The sequence below is a fragment of the Conger conger genome, chromosome 14 (genome assembly GCF_963514075.1).
Source record: "Conger conger chromosome 14, fConCon1.1, whole genome shotgun sequence".
NCBI classification, from domain to species: Eukaryota; Metazoa; Chordata; class Actinopteri; order Anguilliformes; family Congridae; genus Conger; species Conger conger.
This window is the reverse complement of record NC_083773.1, coordinates 37,679,228-37,699,016: the sequence shown is the minus strand read 5'-3', so window position 1 is coordinate 37,699,016 and position 19,789 is coordinate 37,679,228. Positions and strand designations below refer to the sequence as shown.

Here is a 19,789-nt window from a genome sequence, read left to right as displayed (position 1 = left end):
ATCAGTCCATGAGCGCTAGAAGACATTGTTTCTATTTAACTCAATGAAATATTTTATATTGTTGGTTGGTTTAATACTGTTGCCAATGAAAAGTCGTTGTCCTACACCATGGGTCTCCAACACGTTGCTCTCAAGCTACCAGTCGCTTGCCGCCCCCTTCTAAGTAGCTTGCCAAAGGCTGAAGCTGTATACATTTAAACACAATTGTTGCCGCGAGGCATTCCAGCCTACGAATTTAATAAAAAGTAAATCAGGCAAAATAAAAAATGAACTCAATTTAGGCTACTTGGCTATGCAATAAGGTTTCCATGTATTTGCAGCACAGCGTTCAATGAATGAATGAAAGCGGCTGCCTTGGCTCGCAATAAACAGACGGGTGGAAATCCCGACACTCATACATAAAACTCAACAGTGAACCATCAAATACCCCCCAGATTTCAGTGCCCATCAGTCCCAACATTTAGCAATAGAATCAAATAGTCCAAAAGTAAATTAAATCCCAAACCAAAGCAAAAATCTTTTGATAGCCTACCGGTATGCTGCTCCAAACAAAACGTATGTCTCACAATACAACGCACTTTAGGAAAAAAAGATCATTAACTTGCTGTTATCTACGCTAATTTGTTATTGTTCATGAAGGCGTGTCTGGCAAGTTGTTATTTTATGGATTCTGGACTTGCATGTGATTTAAACTAAGTCTGTTAAGACTGACACTATGACCTACCAAACGGCGTTTCCTGATCAGCATACACTAATTGATTTCTGAACGGTTAACACTTTAAGTGTAGCCTTTTACTTTATTTCCAAGAATAAAATTCTACACCAGAAGCCTAATAAGAAATAAAGGCCTGCCTCGAATACAAGCCTGCCCCAAATAAAGGCCCAAATGTGCAGCCCAAGTAAATAAAAGACCCCGGACACAATTTGAGGATTTACGGTATAAATGTATATACATACAGTCCCCTCCAAAAGTATTGCAACAGCAAGGACAATTCCTTTCTTCTTGCTATACCTATACACTGGTATTTTTATCTAGATTTGTTACGACATTGCAACATCAGGCGGTAAGAACAATTGTCTGGCAGTCAGAGGGTTGCCAGTTCAATCCCGCCCTGGATGTGTCGAAGTGTCCCTGAGCAAGACACCTAACCCCTAAATGCTCCTGATGAGCTGGTTGGTGCCTTGCATGGGAGCCAATCGCCGTCCGTGTGTGTATGAATGGGTGAATGAGAAGCAGCTATAGTTAGCTATATGCTAACTATTTACCATTTAATCAACTTTGAAAATATCACCTTTTGTATCAGACCACCCGATCTTTAGGTGAGCATAAGTATTGGAACATGTGACTGGCCGGTGTGTCCTGTTAGATTGACTAGTTAGATAAGTTTCAAGGTTTATGGCTAACTATACTAGGCCCTTGTTTGACATGGAAATATTGTCAATTTGTCTTTAGCAATGTGCTTCTTTGTGCTGTGGTGGAAGTTTTTCGCGTGACTGATGTTACAAAAAATGGACATACAAAAAAATCTAGTCAGCTGTGATTCAAAATTGGCTCCAAATTGCATCTAAGACAATGTAAAGTCATAAACGCACAATAAAACATTTTTCCAGTAATTGCACAAACATAGCGTGACTGACGTTACCATGACAACTTGTACTTATAAAAAGCAGTCCACAAGCCAACACTTTGCATATACTGTTAGCAGCCTGGGTTGGCAGAGTAAATTGTAAGAGTTCTAAATGGCATGGAACCAGAAATATTGCTTAAATTGTCAACAATTATATTATTCCAAACACTAATTTTCATCTTATGGCATGGCACCACTGCAGCCATCAATGTCAGCCATTTCCATCAGACATCAGACACTGAGGGAACAACTTAATTGTAATTAATGACAGCGGCTCCACTGTAGCCATCGCGTCATGTTCAATGGCAGCAAGTTATAGAATCGTCAATGTTAATTTCTCAATGGTTGATGCACGTGCTCATTCAGTGAATCGATTTGAATTCTGCTCGTTTTTTCTTATTTAACTCCATACAAATTATAAAGTGGGTTGGTATTCATGTCGGCTACATGATCGTGCACATATTGCAGGTGCCGTGAACGTGCACAGCTTCCTTGAACAAATTTTCTCCCTGCCAAAACTTCAGGCACAAATGGATGACGAGCGCCTTATTACTGAGTTAGAAAAATATTATTTTCTGTATGACCCGACCGATTGTCTGTACAGTGACCTGACGCTGACAGTTGCAGTGGAGCCATGCCGTGATGACAAAATACTAAAAATGAATTTGTTGGGAGTACAACACATAATAATTATGAATAGAAGGCAACAAGCAGAATGAGAAGCAGTGCAGAAAATGTAAACATCTTATAGAAATGTTGGCAAAATTTGGCATGTCACAATTGGAAAACAATTTCCATTTCAACTAACATCCAGATGAGGTTGTATATATCGCTTTAGGTCAAATTAAGTCTTTTCTCAAAAGAGCTTTAATTAAATTCTGTTCTAATAACTTAAATAAATTGCGTTACTGATGTCATGTGACTGATGTTACATATTCCGGGCTCAACACCAGCCCTGTGAGCACAAATAGCTGATCTGGGATTTTGCTTGCCATGGATAACTTACTCATAAGCTCTAGTAAGAGAATTATGAAAGGTACAAAAAAACATGATTGAAGGCTATTCAATAAAATTATTTGATGTTTTATGTGGCTGATGTTGCATGTGGACTAGACCAATCTTTGGGGCAATGTGCTGAAAAAATTAAAAGTTTCAAAGTTTCTCTTGACAGTTGTACTTATGGTAATCAATTTACTGTCATCTCAAAGGCCAGTTTGTGTGTTGCTAAGGACCTTTCAAATATATGGGCAATTCCATCATTTGAGGTGATGTTTAAGTGGCACTTATTTGTGGGAGCCACATGAAAAATGTGAGGGGCCTCTTGGATCAAATCTATCATTTCCAGTCTTATAATGTTATAATGTTAGTACACCAGTTAAACATTTTGTACAATTATTTTTTTTTCCACATTTTGATGGATTTGCCCAAATAGTTCTGAATGGCTTCTCTTCGTTTTAGCCTTGGGTTTTGCCTGTGACGACTGCATTTGTTAGAAAAGATAAGCCAACATGAAGACCAGAGAGCTGTCTTTTGGAGCCTTTTCTAAGCTTAGAAAAGAGGGGAAATCGATCAGAGCCATTACACAAGCATTGGGGATAGCTTATGCAACAACTGGGGCGGCCTGTAGTGCAGTGGTTAAGTACATGACTGGGACTTGCAAGGCCGGTGGTTCTAATCCCGGTGTAGCCACAGATCCGCCCAGCCAATGGGCCCTTGAGCAAGGCCCTTAACCCTGCATTGCTCCAGGGGAGGACTGTCTCCTGCTTAGTCTAATCAACTGTACGTCGATCTGGATAAGACTGTCTGCCAAATTCCATTTATGTAATGTAATGGAACTTGGAATGTCTTGAAAAAGAAAGAAACCACTGGCGTACTGAGCAACAGACAACAAACAAGTTGACCAAGGAAAACAAAAGCAGCTGATCACAGAAACATTGTGAGAGCTGTGAAGAAAAACCACAAAAAATCAGTCAGTGACCTCTCAATCAACCGTTCAAAGAAGACTTTGATAACAGGAATAGCTATACCACAAGATGCAAACCACTCATCAGTAGTAAGAATCCGAAGACGAGATTACAATTTGCAAAGATGTACAGAGAGGAGCCACAAAAGGTCTGAAACAAAGGTTTATTAACCTTCCTTAACCTCTTCTTGCAAACTAATTAAGAGGAACTTCATTATGCAGCAATACAATGACCCAAAACACACTGTCAACACAACAAAGGACTTCATTAGGGAGGAAAAGTGGAAGCCTGGAAAATAATCACAAAAGAATAATGCAACACTTTGGTGATGTCAGTGGGTTGATGCAGTTAGGGATATGCTACCAAATATTAAGTGTTATTTACTTTCATTTACTAAAATACTCAATACTTTTGCTTACCTAAAAATTGGGTGGTCTGATACCAAAGGTGCTATGTGTAGTTTAACACATCTAGATGTAAATACCAGGAAATAAAAGCTGAAATCTTTGTGTTAATTTTTTTTAAATCTCAACCCCAAATGTATTCAGTGAATTGCAAAAACAAAGGAATTGGCCTTGCTATTCCAATAATTCTGAAGGGGACTGTACATTCGAACTGTTGGAATAACACTGTACTCTCCTCTTAAGTCATATCCCTGACATTATAGAATATTAAACAGCACACAGAATGTTTTAGTGAACATTAATGAACCAACATCCATTTCGCAAATGCAAAGTCAAGCTTTATATATGAGCTTATAGTGCACAAGTCAAAGCACTATGATGCCCACATTTTTCACACAACTCTTAATGGTCTGCATATAATCAGGTCAGGCTACTATTAAATATAAATACCATCGAGCAGAAGGTATATAAATACTTTCTTTTATTCAGTTATGAAAATGAAAGGTTACACGGTGTACCTAAGTAGCTTGCATTCTTCTCAGAGGAAGCTTTACGCTTTCAGAAAGAAGTCAAGGCGCGCATGTTTAGAGCATATGGCCTATGTGCATATGTGCATATGGCCACAGGCGCCATTCGAACCCAGGCCTCAGTGGCATGCCTGTGCCAGGGTTTTGGCCTTCTGCAGGTTATGATCCACAGCCCCGTCCAGGAACTGCACCCAGCTCAGCTCAGCCTCCACACACACATGGCTCGCTCTGATTGGAGGGGAACAAACCAATGGAGAATGAGAGAACTGATTTTAAAAGTTATTACTTGTCCAGAAAATCACCCGCACCCGCATACTCTGACACAAAATCGCACACACACAATCATACACAAAATCACACACCTACATGCCCTTACACAAAATCACACACCCACACACTCTTACAGAACGCCTTACATAAAATCACACACCCACACACTCTTACAGAACGCCTTACACAATATCACACTGACCACCGCGCTTACGCAAAATCATACAAGCCCTCACAGTATTGCATAAAAATCACACATGCCCACATGCACTTTTAGAAAAGTATGCAGAATTGCTGTTTGGTTTTAGCCTCCCAATTCAATCAGCGATTTCAGGACAGTGGTCCCAAATCAATCCACATTCTGCCCTTAGAGTTGTTGAAATTGCATGTTTCACAGGTCAAACTTAAGGGCAAATAGTGACTGAATTCACACCACCCCAATCCAATCTTCCACCCCAAGATAACCTCCATTCAACCTGTAATTTAGTGACTTTCTACACAGAACACCGTGTGTTTTGAAGTATTGTCATGTAAATCAGTTCTGTGCGTTTCAGTAAGTAGATGGTTTGACAATGTTGAACTGAGTTACACCTGGGATGTAAATCTGCAGAACAAAGCACTCAAGCGCAGATTATAATGTACTGCTGCTGCTGAAACCAAAGCAGCAGGCTGAACCAGAATTGACTAACTCACGTGGCCTTACATCAACCCTGCAAATTTGCACAAGGTGCTGTCCCAAGGAGGGAGGGATGAGGGAGGGAGGGGGTAAAATGAGGAGAGGCAAGCAGTCACCTGGTGATCTCCAGAACCTTCTTCAACACCGACGCCAGCCTGCAAGCCTGGAACAGCAGGGCCAGTGTGGATTACTCTCAGCACAGCGAACACATCCATCAGTTCAACACCAACACCCCCTCCTCCTTTTCATTTCTCAACATTGCCTACGGCTCGAAACCCTTTAAGGTGGTGTTCCACCGAAAAACACATCTTTGGTCTTCCAGATCATTTCAGAGGTATTCAATTGTCAGGAGGTATGGACTTGAAAAGACTAATTCTGACAGAATATGTAAATTAGCTCATTTGCATTCTTTATTCAGCATGGCGGAAATGACGAATTCAGACATTTTTGTAGCAGTCTGTTCTATAAGAAGAGTAGAGATTCCATCCTACAACTACAGTAGCCTAGCCTCTGATATCCCATGTGTAGAACCCCCCCCAAAACCTATATGTGTGAAAGGATGATGATTCAGAAGGGCAGACCTACGTTAAGCTCCACTGCCGAATGATCCATAGGTGGGTAGAGGCTGAGGGCCAGGTCATCCACACTGAGGGGACAAGAAAGAGAGAGAGTCAGACTGACTTCCTGTCCACACTGCGGGGAACAGAGAGAGTCAGACTGACTTCCTGTCCACACTGCGGGGAACAGAGAGAGTCAGACTGACTTCCTGTCCACACTGCGGGGAACAGAGAGAGTCAGACTGATTTCCTGTCCACACTGTGGGGAACAGAGATTGAGAGTCAGACTGACTTCCTGTCCACACTGTGGGGAGCAGAGAGCCATTATCCTTTCGTGTGTAATCAAGACTATCTTGGTCCTGACACTGCCGAAATGATCACCCATGTTTTCAGAACAAAGCATGAAGTGCAGTCTGAGCATTCCGGTTTAACGACCCGAGCAAGAAAGCGGGCTTTCACCTGGTGTTCCAGACGGATGCAAAACAAAGGTTTTATCAGGAATGCCTGCTGCCTTACAGCAGGGAGGCCTTACAGCAGGGAGGCGGATCAGCCCAGAACATGCCATGCTGCACGGACCGGGAAAACAAAGGAGTGAGTGTGTAGGTCTGAGACAGAGAGATATGTGTGCGTGCGTGTGTGTGTGTGTGTAGGTCTGAGACAGAAAGGTGCGTGTGTGTGTGTGTGTGTGTGTGTGTGTAGGTCTGAGACAGAAAGGTGTGTGTGTGTGTAGGTCTGAGACAGAGAGATGTGTGTGTGTGTGTGTGTGTGTGTGTGTAGGTCTGAGACAGAAAGGTGTGTGTGTGTAGGTCTGAGACCGAGAGGTGTGTGTGCGTGTGTAGGTCTGAGACAGATAGATGTGTGTGTGTGTGTGAGAGAGTGTAGGTCTAACACAGAGGTGTGTGTGTGTAGGTCTGAGACAGAGAGAGGTGTGTGTGCGTGTGTGTATGTGTAGGTCTGAGACAGATAGATGTGTGTGTGTGTGAGAGAGTGTAGGTCTAACACAGAGGTGTGTGTGAGAGAGTGTGTGTGTGTAGGTCTGAGACAGAGAGATGTGTGTGTAGGTCTGAGACGGAGAGATGGGTGTGTGTGTGTGTGTGTGTGTGTGTGTGTGTGTGTAGGTCTGAGACAGAGAGATGGGTGTGTGTGTGTAGGTCTGAGACGGAGAGATGGGTGTGTGTGTATGTGTGTGTGTAGGTCTGAGACAGAGAGATGAATGTGTGTGTGTGTGTGTGTGTGTAGGTCTGAGACAGAGAGATGGGTGGGTATGTGTGTGTGTGAGAGAGTATGTGTAGGTCTGAGACAGAGAGGTGTGTGTGTGTGAGTGAGTGTGTGTGTAGGTCTAAGACAGAGAGGTGTGTGTGTGTGTGTGTGTAGGTCTGAGACAGAGAGATGAATGTGTGTGTGTGTGTGTGTGTGTGTGTGTAGGTCTGAGACAGCCTAGCCAAGCCTTCTGAACGCTACGTTGCAAAAGCCAGATTATGTCAAATTACTTGCCGGACCAACTCCAACCCCCTCAACCCTCCCTTATTCAAAATACAGACATAGGGTCAGTGGTTGCAGTAGTACAGGATATTTCCAGATCTGCACACAAATTCATTTGCGTTCTGATAAAAATATTTTCATTATTTGTGCCATAATAAGCCCACAATATATGTATAGCCCTCACACAGGCAGAAAATAATCAGTGACACAAACAGGCTGCAACTTTAAAAGGCGAACAATGGCAAACATGAATAACCAGTTATCGTAAGACCACACCTTTAGTGATCACATTATGGTAACAGTGCTACAGCAGGCGTGTATAATTAAGCTTTTTAATTTTATCTTAGCCTACCTTTGACAGCTTGTTGTGGAGGCTGAAATTCAGAATGTACTTTTTACAGAGGACAACCTTAGCCCAGGGCCAAATAAAAATGCCTGATGAGGCCCGCAATTTTCGTTGTTTTCAAACAGATGAAATAAAACAATCACAATCATGTGGTTAACGTGCACACTTTTAGCTTAAATTTGAGGATTTATACATCCATCTTGGGTGAATTGTGTTGGAATAACAGCCCGCTGAATATGACTGCTTTATTATAGATAGTCCCCTCCTGAAATTGGGGGGTAGTCAAATTCAGTATTTCATTGCAAATACTTTGCAATTAATCACTGCCTGAAGTGTATGACCCATAGACATCACCAGATGCTGGGTATCTTCCCCGGTGATGGTCTGCCAGGCCTGTACTGCAGCCCTCTTCAGCTCCTGCTTGTTTCAGGGGCTATTTGCCTTCAGTCTGGTCTTCAGCAAGTGAAATGCATGCTTAAATGGATTGAGATCAGGTGATTGACTTGGCCAGTTAAGATTCAAGAACATTGCACTTTTTGGCCCAAAAAATCTCCCTGGTTACTTTGGCTGTATGTTTTGGATCATTGTCCTGCTGATGAAGTGTTGTCTAATCAGTTTTGAGGCACTTGCCTGGATCTGAGCAGACAAGATGTTTCTGTATACTTCAGCATTTATCCTGCTGCTGCTGTCATCATCAATGAACAGAAGTGAGGCAGTTCCAGGGGCAGCCTACATGCTAAAGACATAACAAGACCTCCACCATGTTTGACAGATGAGGTGGGTATGCATTAGATCACAAGCTCTTCCTTTCCATCACTCTGGTACAGGTTGATCTTAGTCTCACCTGCCCATAACACTACCAGAACTCTACAGGATTTTTAATGTACATGTTTGCAAACAGTAACCTGGTCATTCTATTCTTGAGGCTTGCCAGGGGTTTGCATCTTGTGGTGAGCCCTCTGAGGTTTTGCTGGTGTAGTCTTCTCTCGATAGTTATCTTTGCCAGATCTATGCCTCCATCCTGGAGCGTGTTCTTGATCTTTTGAACAATTACAAAGGGATTTTTCTTCAGCAATTGAGGTACTCTTCAGTCATCCACTAGACTGGTCTTCCGTGGTCTACCAGGTCGTTGGCCATTGCTGAGCTCACTATTGCATTCTTGCTTCTTAACAATGTACCAAACAGTTTTTGCACACCTAATTTTTTTGTCAACAGCAACACACTCCAAATGCAGATGGCAGTCCTAGAATCAACTCTAGACCTTTTGCCAACTCTTTTATGCCTGAATTAACAATGAAATATAACACACCTGTCCAAGAAACAATTCAGCAGCCAATTGTCCAATTACTTTCGGTCCGCTAAAATTGTGAGGGCTGTAATTCTTCACGGTTCACCCAATATGGATGTAAAAAATGTCTAATTAAAGCTGAAAGTCTTTTATTTGCATATGAGCATATGGTGATTGTGTTATTTCAACTGTTTGTTTGCTGGAGGACAGAGCGAAAACAACAAAAAAAGTGTCAATCAGTCCAAATACGAACGGACTGTGCCGTACAGCACAGGTTTGAAAGGTTTTGGTAAATGGCTGGAGTGCAGCACACCCATTAACACAGCCTTTAGCACAGGTAATAATCATGGAAGAGTCTGGTAGGCTTAGCCTGCTTCATACAGGCTGCGGACCGCTGAACAACTGACTGCCCAAGCATGACATGGTCACCTGCTAACCTGGGGCTGATTTCCTTGGCGATGTCGGCGAGATCGTCCAATTGTGCAATGTTCTCGGCGGTGCCCACGTTCCCGTTGGATTTTACTGCGGTGGACAGCTTCTTCAGGCAAGCCGCGGACGCCTTCATTAGACCTCGGCAAGGACCCAGGAGCTGCCGGTCTGACTCAGACCAATATGTATCCTGGTTGCCCCGGGAAACCAGGTCCTCTTCCTCCAATACATCACTGAAAGGATCCTGGCTTTCTGCCTGGGCCTGGAACAAGCAAATATCAATGAGCAAGCACCAATCACACAGCAAAACTGTGAAACACACAGCTAGCAGCCAGCACAGCATCAATTACACTGCAACACTGTGAAACACACAGCTAGCAGCCTAGCACAGCATTAATCACACTGCAAAACTGTGAAACGCACAGCTAGCAGCCTAGCACAGCACCAATCCCACTGCAACACCGGGAAACGCACAGCTAACAGCCTAGCACAGCATCAATCACACTGAAACACTGTGAAACACACAGCTAGCAGCCAGCACAGCATCAATCACACTGAAACACTGTGAAGGTGAAACCTGATTCAGCCCCGTCGAGTCATTAACACTACATATTAGCAATAAGACTCTTACTCTTGATCTACTAAACCATTCAACAAAGAAAAGCTTTCTTTGAGGGCAGATTTGCCTCTTTTTTTTCAGTAGAGGCCAGTCGCCCGTAGGCTGAAATGTTCTTCAGAGTTTCCCACGTTATTTGCCAAGAGGAGTGACAATAGCAAATGTGAGAAGGTTGACTGTGAAGACCGGTGGTTTAACCACAAAGGGACCGCCTTTCTTCCACCATCTTACGCTAATTCCAAACTGCTGTGTATGGTCTTGTCAAACGGCCGCTGCGGTTAACAACTGATGTTAACAACCGATGCCAAAACAACGACCAACAACCGATGCCACTATTAAACCAAATATGCTCGCATTTCCCACTGGGTAGCACGTAAATGAATATACAGGTGTGTGTGTGTGCGTGTGTGTGTGTGTGTGTGTGTGAGAACAGGTGTGTATGTGTGTGTGGACAGGTGTGTGTATGTGTGAGTGTGAACAGGTGAGTATGAGTACAGGTGTGTGTGTGTGTGTGTGAGCGTGTGTGTGTGTGTGTGTGTGTGAGAACAGGTGTGTATGTGTGAGTGGGTGGACAGGTGTGTGTATGTGTGAGTGTGAACAGGTGAGTATGAGTACAGGTGTGTGTGTGCGTGTGTGTGAGAACAGGTGTGCATGTGTGAGTGGGTGGGTGGACTGGTGCGTGCGAGTGCGAACAGGTGAGTATGAGTACAGGTGTGTGTGTATGAGGACAGATGTGTGAGTGTACAGGTGCTTGTATATGAGGATGGGTGTGTATATGTGTGTTTGAACAGGTGTGCATGAGTACAGGTGTGTATGTGTTTGTGGACAGGTGTGTCTCTTTACAGCATTACTTTAGAGGAAACCCAAGCGGCCAGGGTTTCCAACCCGGGACCTTGCAGTGAGTTGACAGCGATATCCACGGCACCATCGTGCTGCCCCATTTCTTTTGAGTACAGGTGAGTACAAGTGAGTACAGCTGTAGGTGTTTGGTGCAGAGGTGTGCCTGTGTGTGATGAAAGGGTGTGTGAAAGGGTCAAATACAGAATTGTTTTGGATTTAAATACTGTGCTTGTCTGATGCAAGATCATTAGAGCATGGAAAAGGATTTGAATTCTCTCCCAGGTCTGTTGCGGGTAGACAGGTGTGTGTGTGGGTGGGGCAGAGATGTGTGTGACTGGACAGGTGTGTGGCGTCTGTGTGTGTGTGTGTGTGATGCAGTGGTGAGTGTGTGTGTGTGAGTGGACGGGTGTGTGTGTGTGTGTGTGTGTGTATGTGAGTGTGCGTGTGTGTGATGCAGAGGTGTGTTTGTGAATGGGCAGGTGTGAGTGTGTGTGTGAGTGGACAGGGGTGTGTGTGTGTGTGTGCGTGTGTGTGTGTATGCGTGTGTATGCGTGTGTATGTGTGTGTGAACGGGCAGGTGTGAGTGGACAGGTGTGTGTCTGTATCTGTGTGTGTGTGTGTGTGAATGGGCAGGTGTGTGTGTGTGTGCGTGAACGGGCTGGTGTGTGTGTGTGTGTGTGTGTGTGTGTGTGTGTGTGTGTGAACGGGCAGGTGTGTGTGTGTGCGTGAACGGGCTGGTGTGTGAGTGTGTGTGTGTGTGTGTGTGTGTGTGTGTGTGTGTGTGTGAACGGGTAGGTGTGAGTGTGTGTGTGAACGGGCAGGTGTGCATGTGTGTGTGTGTGTGTTAACGAGGAGGTGTGTGTGTGTGTGTGTGTGTGTGTGTGTGAACAGGTAGGTGTGAGTGGACAGGTGTGGGGGTGGGTGGGTGTGTGTGTGTGTCTGCGTGCGCGTGAACGGGCTGGTGTGTGTGTGTGTGTGTGTGTGTGTGTGTGTGAATGGGCAGGTGTGTGTGTGTAGGCGCGTGTGAGGGTAAAAGCACCTGCTCCATCTCCTCCAGGGCATCCTTCACAACTGCAGTACAGGAGAGCAGGACGTCCAGCACAGCGGCCTGGTTATCTGCACAGAACCACACAACAGCCAATCACAATGGAGCATGTGTCCGCAGGCATTATTAACCAGGAAATACAGATTATCAGGCCCACACACACACTTATACAAAATCACACACCCAGACGCCGTTACACAAAACACATACACATGCATGCATGTATGTACACACGCACGTGTACAAATAAGTTCCCCAAAGATCAGGAAAACAAAGAGGTTGTAGCGTTCGCGTTTGTGTTCAACATTCTGGCCTTCAAAGACGTTTTCCCAACGTCTTTGTTTGGTTTTGGTGCTCCACCCTTTCAACGGTGTTTACCCGCCAAAACCTCCCCGCCCTGAAACGATAAAATCGCCAGCCCTACCCGAGGATAAGAACATGCAAAACGAAAACAAATAACGTTTGCCAAATCCTCTGTCGCATCTCAAGCCAGAACCAGCCCGTGTTAAATAAAAGGTCATGAAATGTCGATGCACAGGTGATTGAGCTGCATGGCGTTCCATACAGATGAAAATAAAAGCTGTGTGAACCTGTCTGCGGTTTGGAGCAGAAAGAGGGGGTTACCAGTTCCCATTACACCCACCCACCCACCTACCCACACAGGTGTGGCACACTGTTCCCTGACTTGCAGCACGGTGCAAAGATTTGTTCGAGAACTTTAGTTGGCACATTTATCGTGACAAAGCAGCAGGTTATCACGGCACAGCAGTTATAATTTTCAGGTGAGAATGTAGCAAAAGGGCCTCATAAGCACTTCAGTGTTACGTCAGTAATCTAGAATAATGTGCTTTCATAGCCCACTGCAAACGTTTGCAGTGAAAAGTCGAGGAAAAGGTTTCCTAGCCGACTAGGACGTAGCCAGGCTATATCCGGATGAAACTCGAGTGATATTGGGGTTAACCTCGTCCGTTTATGTCAAAGCGTCTCCGCACATCTAGATTCTGACCTTTGCTCACTGGGATAGTGTTAAATTGACATTTGCGGTTTGCCATCAGCAAGTTCTCCAAGAATGCTGTCATGAGCTAACGTGTAATTACTCAGAATTAAAATGGCATGTTGCAATTGGCAGGTTATTGATTAAAACAGCCTATAGGGTTACTGACTCCCACACTTTTGGCATAAGACGCAGGCTCTCAAACTAAACGGCCATCGCGTGACAACTAGATCCACTATCAGGCCACAGTACATTCCAGCCAAGTCATCCCAGCATGGTGAACTGAGATGTAAAGCTAGATATTGCCATCATCAGGGGTGTAGGCAGTATATTCCCACTACCAAATGCAGCACTGGTCTTCCAATATTTACACCTGGCTTGGATGTTACAGGTCTCAGAAGTTGCGTCATCACTGGAGAAATGAATGATCTAATTCTAGAATGATCATTCTAATCTAATTCGTTTAAAATAAATTATGCCATTAGAACGTTTGTTTATTGAATGTCATTTCCTGAAGGCATTTTTGTATGCATTGTTAAAGACGAGCTGAAATCTAAATTCACCTTTCGTAAATTCTTCATAACCATACGAACACATCTTTAAAGTATACGAGTATAAAGAGTTTGCAGTCACCTTGTCTTTTTATGCTTTTTCTGATTTAATATTTTAGTCCCCCGTTTCAATTTTTGAGACAAATTAACAATGTCAAATAAGAGTCATGTTTCGCATTTGGTTGCATATACTTCCTATGCCATGACTTTCTGATGTCTGTGACCCATCAACATCATACAAGATAATTGTATTTATTCATATTTCAAAATAAATTAAAAACAAATAAGTTCCCCAAAGATCAGGAAAATAAAGAGGTTGTAGCGTTAGCATTTGTGTTCAACATTCTGGCCTTCAAAGATGTTTTCCCAGTTTATCTTCGGTTTTGGTGCGCCACCCTTTCAACGGTGTTTACCCGCCAAAACCTCCCTGCCCTGAAACGATAAAATCGCCAGACCTACCCGAGGATGAGAACATGCAAAACGAAAACAAATAACGTTTGCCGAATCCCGAGCCAGAACCAACCCGTGATAAATAAAAGCTGAAGAAATGTCGATGCACAGGTGATTGAGCTGCATGGCGTGTTTCCATATAGATGAAAATAAAAGCTGTGTAAACCTGTCTGCGGTTTGGAGCAGAAAGAGGGGGTTACCAGTTCCCATTACACCCACACACACACACACACACACACACACACACACACACACACACACACACAGTGGTGGTGTGGCACACTGTTCCCTGACTTGCAGCACGGTGCAAAGATTTGTTCGAGAACTTTAGTTTGCACATTTATCGTGACAAAGCAGCAGGTTATCACGGCACACCAGTTATTATTTTCAGGTGAGAATGTAGCAAAAGGGCCTCATAAGCACTTCAGTGTTACGTCAGTAATCTAGAATAATGCGCTTTCATAGCCCACTGCAAACGTTTGCAGTGAAAAGTCGAGGAAAAGGTTTCCAAGCCGACTAGGACGTAGCCAGGCTATATCCGGATGAAACTCGAGTGATATTGGGGATAACCTCGTCCGTTTATGTCAAAGCGTCTCCGCACATCTAGATTCTGACCTTTGCTCACTGGGATAGTGTTAAATTGACATTTGCGGTTTGCCATCAGCAAGTTCTCCAAGAATGCTGTCATGAGCTAACGTGTAATTACTCAGAATTAAAATGGCATGTTGCAATTGGCAGGTTATTGATTAAAACAGCCTATAGGGTTACTGACTCCCACACTTTTGGCATAAGACGCAGGCTCTCAAACTAAACGGCCATCGCGTGACAACTAGATCCACTATCAGGCCACAGTACATTCCAGCCAAGTCATCCCAGCATGGTGAACTGAGATGTAAAGCTAGATATTGCTATCATCAGGAGTGTAGGCAGTATATTCCCACTACCAGAACCAGAACCAGCCCGTGTTAAATAAAAGGTCATGAAATGTCGATGCACAGGTGATTGAGCTGCATGGCGTGTTTCCATACAGATGAAAATAAAAGCTGTGTGAACCTGTCTGCGGTTTGGAGCAGAAAGAGGGGGTTACCAGTTCCCATTACACCCACCCACCCACCTACCCACACAGGTGTGGCACACTGTTCCCTGACTTGCAGCACGGTGCAAAGATTTGTTCGAGAACTTTAGTTGGCACATTTATCGTGACAAAGCAGCAGGTTATCACAGCACACCAGTTATTATTTTCAGGTGAGAATGTAGCAAAAGGGCCTCATAAGCACTTCAGTGTTACGTCAGTAATCTAGAATAATGCGCTTTCATAGCCCACTGCAAACGTTTGCAGTGAAAAGTCGAGGAAAAGGTTTCCTAGCCGACTAGGACGTAGCCAGGCTATATCCGGATGAAACTCGAGTGATATTGGGGTTAACCTCGTCCGTTTATGTCAAAGCGTCTCCGCACATCTAGATTCTGACCTTTGCTCACTGGGATAGTGTTAAATTGACATTTGCGGTTTGCCATCAGCAAGTTCTCCAAGAATGCTGTCATGAGCTAACGTGTAATTACTCAGAATTAAAATGGATGTTGCAATTGGCAGGTTATTGATTAAAACAGCCTATAGGGTTACTGACATCAGGGGTGTAGGCAGTATATTCCCACTACCAAATGCAGCACTGGTCTTCCAATATTTACACCTGGCTTGGATGTTACAGGTCTCAGAAGTTGCGTCATCACTGGAGAAATGAATGATCTAATTCTAGAATGATCATTCTAATCTAATTCGTTTAAAATAAATTATGCCATTAGAACGTTTGTTTATTGAATGTCATTTCCTGAAGGCATTTTTGTATGCATTGTTAAAGACGAGCTGAAATCTAAATTCACCTTTCGTAAATTCTTCATAACCATACGAACACATCTTTAAAGTATACGAGTATAAAGAGTTTGCAGTCACCTTGTCTTTTTATGCTTTTTCTGATTTAATATTTTAGTCCCCCGTTTCAATTTTTGAGACAAATTAACAATGTCAAATAAGAGTCATGTTTCGCATTTGGTTGCATATACTTCCTATGCCATGACTTTCTGATGTCTGTGACCCATCAACATCATACAAGATAATTGTATTTATTCATATTTCAAAATAAATTAAAAACAAATAAGTTCCCCAAAGATCAGGAAAATAAAGAGGTTGTAGCGTTAGCATTTGTGTTCAACATTCTGGCCTTCAAAGATGTTTTCCCAGTTTATCTTCGGTTTTGGTGCGCCACCCTTTCAACGGTGTTTACCCGCCAAAACCTCCCTGCCCTGAAACGATAAAATCGCCAGACCTACCCGAGGATGAGAACATGCAAAACGAAAACAAATAACGTTTGCCGAATCCCGAGCCAGAACCAACCCGTGATAAATAAAAGCTGAAGAAATGTCGATGCACAGGTGATTGAGCTGCATGGCGTGTTTCCATATAGATGAAAATAAAAGCTGTGTAAACCTGTCTGCGGTTTGGAGCAGAAAGAGGGGGTTACCAGTTCCCATTACACCCACACACACACACACACACACACACACACACACACACACACACACACAGTGGTGGTGTGGCACACTGTTCCCTGACTTGCAGCACGGTGCAAAGATTTGTTCGAGAACTTTAGTTGGCACATTTATCGTGACAAAGCAGCAGGTTATCACGGCACACCAGTTATTATTTTCAGGTGAGAATGTAGCAAAAGGGCCTCATAAGCACTTCAGTGTTACGTCAGTAATCTAGAATAATGCGCTTTCATAGCCCACTGCAAACGTTTGCAGTGAAAAGTCGAGGAAAAGGTTTCCAAGCCGACTAGGACGTAGTCAGGCTATATCCGGATGAAACTCGAGTGATATTGGGGTTAACCTCGTCCGTTTATGTCAAAGCGTCTCCGCACATCTAGATTCTGACCTTTGCTCACTGGGATAGTGTTAAATTGACATTTGCGGTTTGCCATCAGCAAGTTCTCCAAGAATGCTGTCATGAGCTAACGTGTAATTACTCAGAATTAAAATGGCATGTTGCAATTGGCAGGTTATTGATTAAAACAGCCTATAGGGTTACTGACTCCCACACTTTTGGCATAAGACGCAGGCTCTCAAACTAAACGGCCATCACGTGACAACTAGATCCACTATCAGGCCACAGTACATTCCAGCCAAGTCATCCCAGCATGGTGAACTGAGATGTAAAGCTAGATATTGCTATCATCAGGAGTGTAGGCAGTATATTCCCACTACCAGAACCAGAACCAGCCCGTGTTAAATAAAAGGTCATGAAATGTCGATGCACAGGTGATTGAGCTGCATGGCGTGTTTCCATACAGATGAAAATAAAAGCTGTGTGAACCTGTCTGCGGTTTGGAGCAGAAAGAGGGGGTTACCAGTTCCCATTACACCCACCCACCCACCTACCCACACAGGTGTGGCACACTGTTCCCTGACTTGCAGCACGGTGCAAAGATTTGTTCGAGAACTTTAGTTGGCACATTTATCGTGACAAAGCAGCAGGTTATCACAGCACACCAGTTATTATTTTCAGGTGAGAATGTAGCAAAAGGGCCTCATAAGCACTTCAGTGTTACGTCAGTAATCTAGAATAATGCGCTTTCATAGCCCACTGCAAACGTTTGCAGTGAAAAGTCGAGGAAAAGGTTTCCTAGCCGACTAGGACGTAGCCAGGCTATATCCGGATGAAACTCGAGTGATATTGGGGTTAACCTCGTCCGTTTATGTCAAAGCGTCTCCGCACATCTAGATTCTGACCTTTGCTCACTGGGATAGTGTTAAATTGACATTTGCGGTTTGCCATCAGCAAGTTCTCCAAGAATGCTGTCATGAGCTAATGTGTAATTACTCAGAATTAAAATGGCATGTTGCAATTGGCAGGTTATTGATTAAAACAGCCTATAGGGTTACTGACTCCCACACTTTTGGCATAAGACGCAGGCTCTCAAACTAAACGGCCATCGCGTGACAACTAGATCCACTATCAGGCCACAGTACATTCCAGCCAAGTCATTCCAGCATGGTGAACTGAGATGTAAAGCTATCAGCTATATTGCTATCATCAGGAGTGTAGGCAGTATATTCCCACTACCAAATGCAGCACTGGTCTTCCAATATTTACACCTGGCTTGGATGTTACAGGTCTCAGAAGTTGTGTCATCACTGGAGAAATGAATGATCTAATTCTAGAATGATCATTCTAATCTTATTTATTTAAAATAAATTATGCCATTAGAACGTTTGTTTATTGAATGTCATTTCCTGAAGGCATTTTTGTATGCATTGTTAAAGACGAGCTGAAGTCTAAATTCATCTTTAAAGTATACGAGTATAAAGAGTTTGCAGTCCCTTTGTCATTTTATGCTTTTTCTGATTTAATACTTTAGTCCCCCATTTCAATGTTTGAGACAAATTAACACAATGTCAAATGAGTCATGTTTTGCATTTGGTTGCATATACTTCCTATGCCATGACTTTCTGATGTCTGTGATCCATCAACATCTTCGACTTCAGTCGAGTCAACTGCCATGCCCTTTAAAAATTCCCTCAAAAGATCCTTTTCACTTGTGTATACGTCATATCGTGAAAGTGCTGCACTCACGTCTGTTTCAGGTTGGGGCCTGTTAAAAAAAAATCTCAGTTTTCACAGCTCTAACTTCCTTTGACATGAATTCATGCCCACACAGTGCCCCCTAGTGGCAGCACAGTAAAAAGCCATTTTATGATCTTTTTAAATCCTCCTGAAAACTCACCTCGGGGCAAATGAGCAAAGCGGTCACAGGATAACCAAACACCCCCCGTAGAAGTCAGCTGCTCCTGGGACAAACTGCGGGTACAAAAATAAATAAACAAACATGTGTAAAAGAGCAGGAAATGTTTGGACCAGGGGTTTGTTGGAAACAGTATCTATCTATGTCTTTGTGCTAAAGTATAGTGTAGTGTAGTGTTACAGACTGTGCTATGGTCCAATGTGTTTCAGACAGTGTGGTGATACACTGTGCTGTTTTAGACTATGTGGTGATACAGACTGTGCTGTTTTAGACTGTGTGGTGTTACAGACTGAGCTATTTTAGACTGTGTGGTGATACAGACTGTGCTGTTTTAGACTGTGTGGTGTTACAGACTGAGCTATTTTAGACTGTGTGGTGATACAGACTGAGCTATTTCAGACTGTGTGGTGATACAGACTGTGCTGTTTTAGACTGTGTGGTGATACAGACTTCTGTTTTAGACTGTGTGGTGTTACAGACTGTGCTGTTTTAGACTGTGTGGTGATACAGACTTCTGTTTTAGACTGTGGTGTTACAGACTGAGCTATTTCAGACTGTGTGGTGATACAGACTGTGCTGTTTTAGACTGTGTGGTGATACAGACTTCTGTTTTAGACTGTGTGGTGTTACAGACTGTGCTGTTTTAGACTGTGTGGTGATACAGACTTCTGTTTTAGACTGTGTGGTGATACAGACTGTGCTGTTTTAGACTGTGTGGTGTTACAGACTGAGCTATTTCAGACTGTGTGGTGATACAAACTGTGCTGTTTTAGACTGTGTGGTGATACAGACTGCTGTTTTAGACTGTGTGGTGATACAGACTGCTGTTTTAGACTGTGTGGTGATACAGACTGCTGTTTTAGACTGTGTGGTGATACAGACTGTGCTATTTCAGACTGTGTGGTGATACAGACTGTGCTGTGGCC

The 19,789-nt window shown here is 43.5% G+C and overlaps 1 protein-coding gene across 1 annotated transcript in view; it reads right to left on the bottom strand.

The window, feature by feature from the left end:
- Nucleotides 1-3,741: 3,741 nt before the first annotated feature.
- The window catches only part of ccndbp1 (cyclin D-type binding-protein 1), a 21,034-nt gene continuing 4,986 nt past the window's right edge, over nucleotides 3,742-19,789 (bottom strand). The window contains exons 6-11 of the mRNA XM_061221028.1: nucleotides 18,846-18,919; nucleotides 12,067-12,143; nucleotides 9,580-9,833; nucleotides 6,055-6,115; nucleotides 5,586-5,632; nucleotides 3,742-4,751 (exon numbers count right to left, since the gene is read on the bottom strand). Coding sequence (XP_061077012.1) covers nucleotides 4,643-4,751; nucleotides 5,586-5,632; nucleotides 6,055-6,115; nucleotides 9,580-9,833; nucleotides 12,067-12,143; nucleotides 18,846-18,919 — 622 coding nt within the window. The 3' untranslated portion in view covers nucleotides 3,742-4,642. The remainder of the gene's footprint in view (nucleotides 4,752-5,585; nucleotides 5,633-6,054; nucleotides 6,116-9,579; nucleotides 9,834-12,066; nucleotides 12,144-18,845; nucleotides 18,920-19,789) is intronic.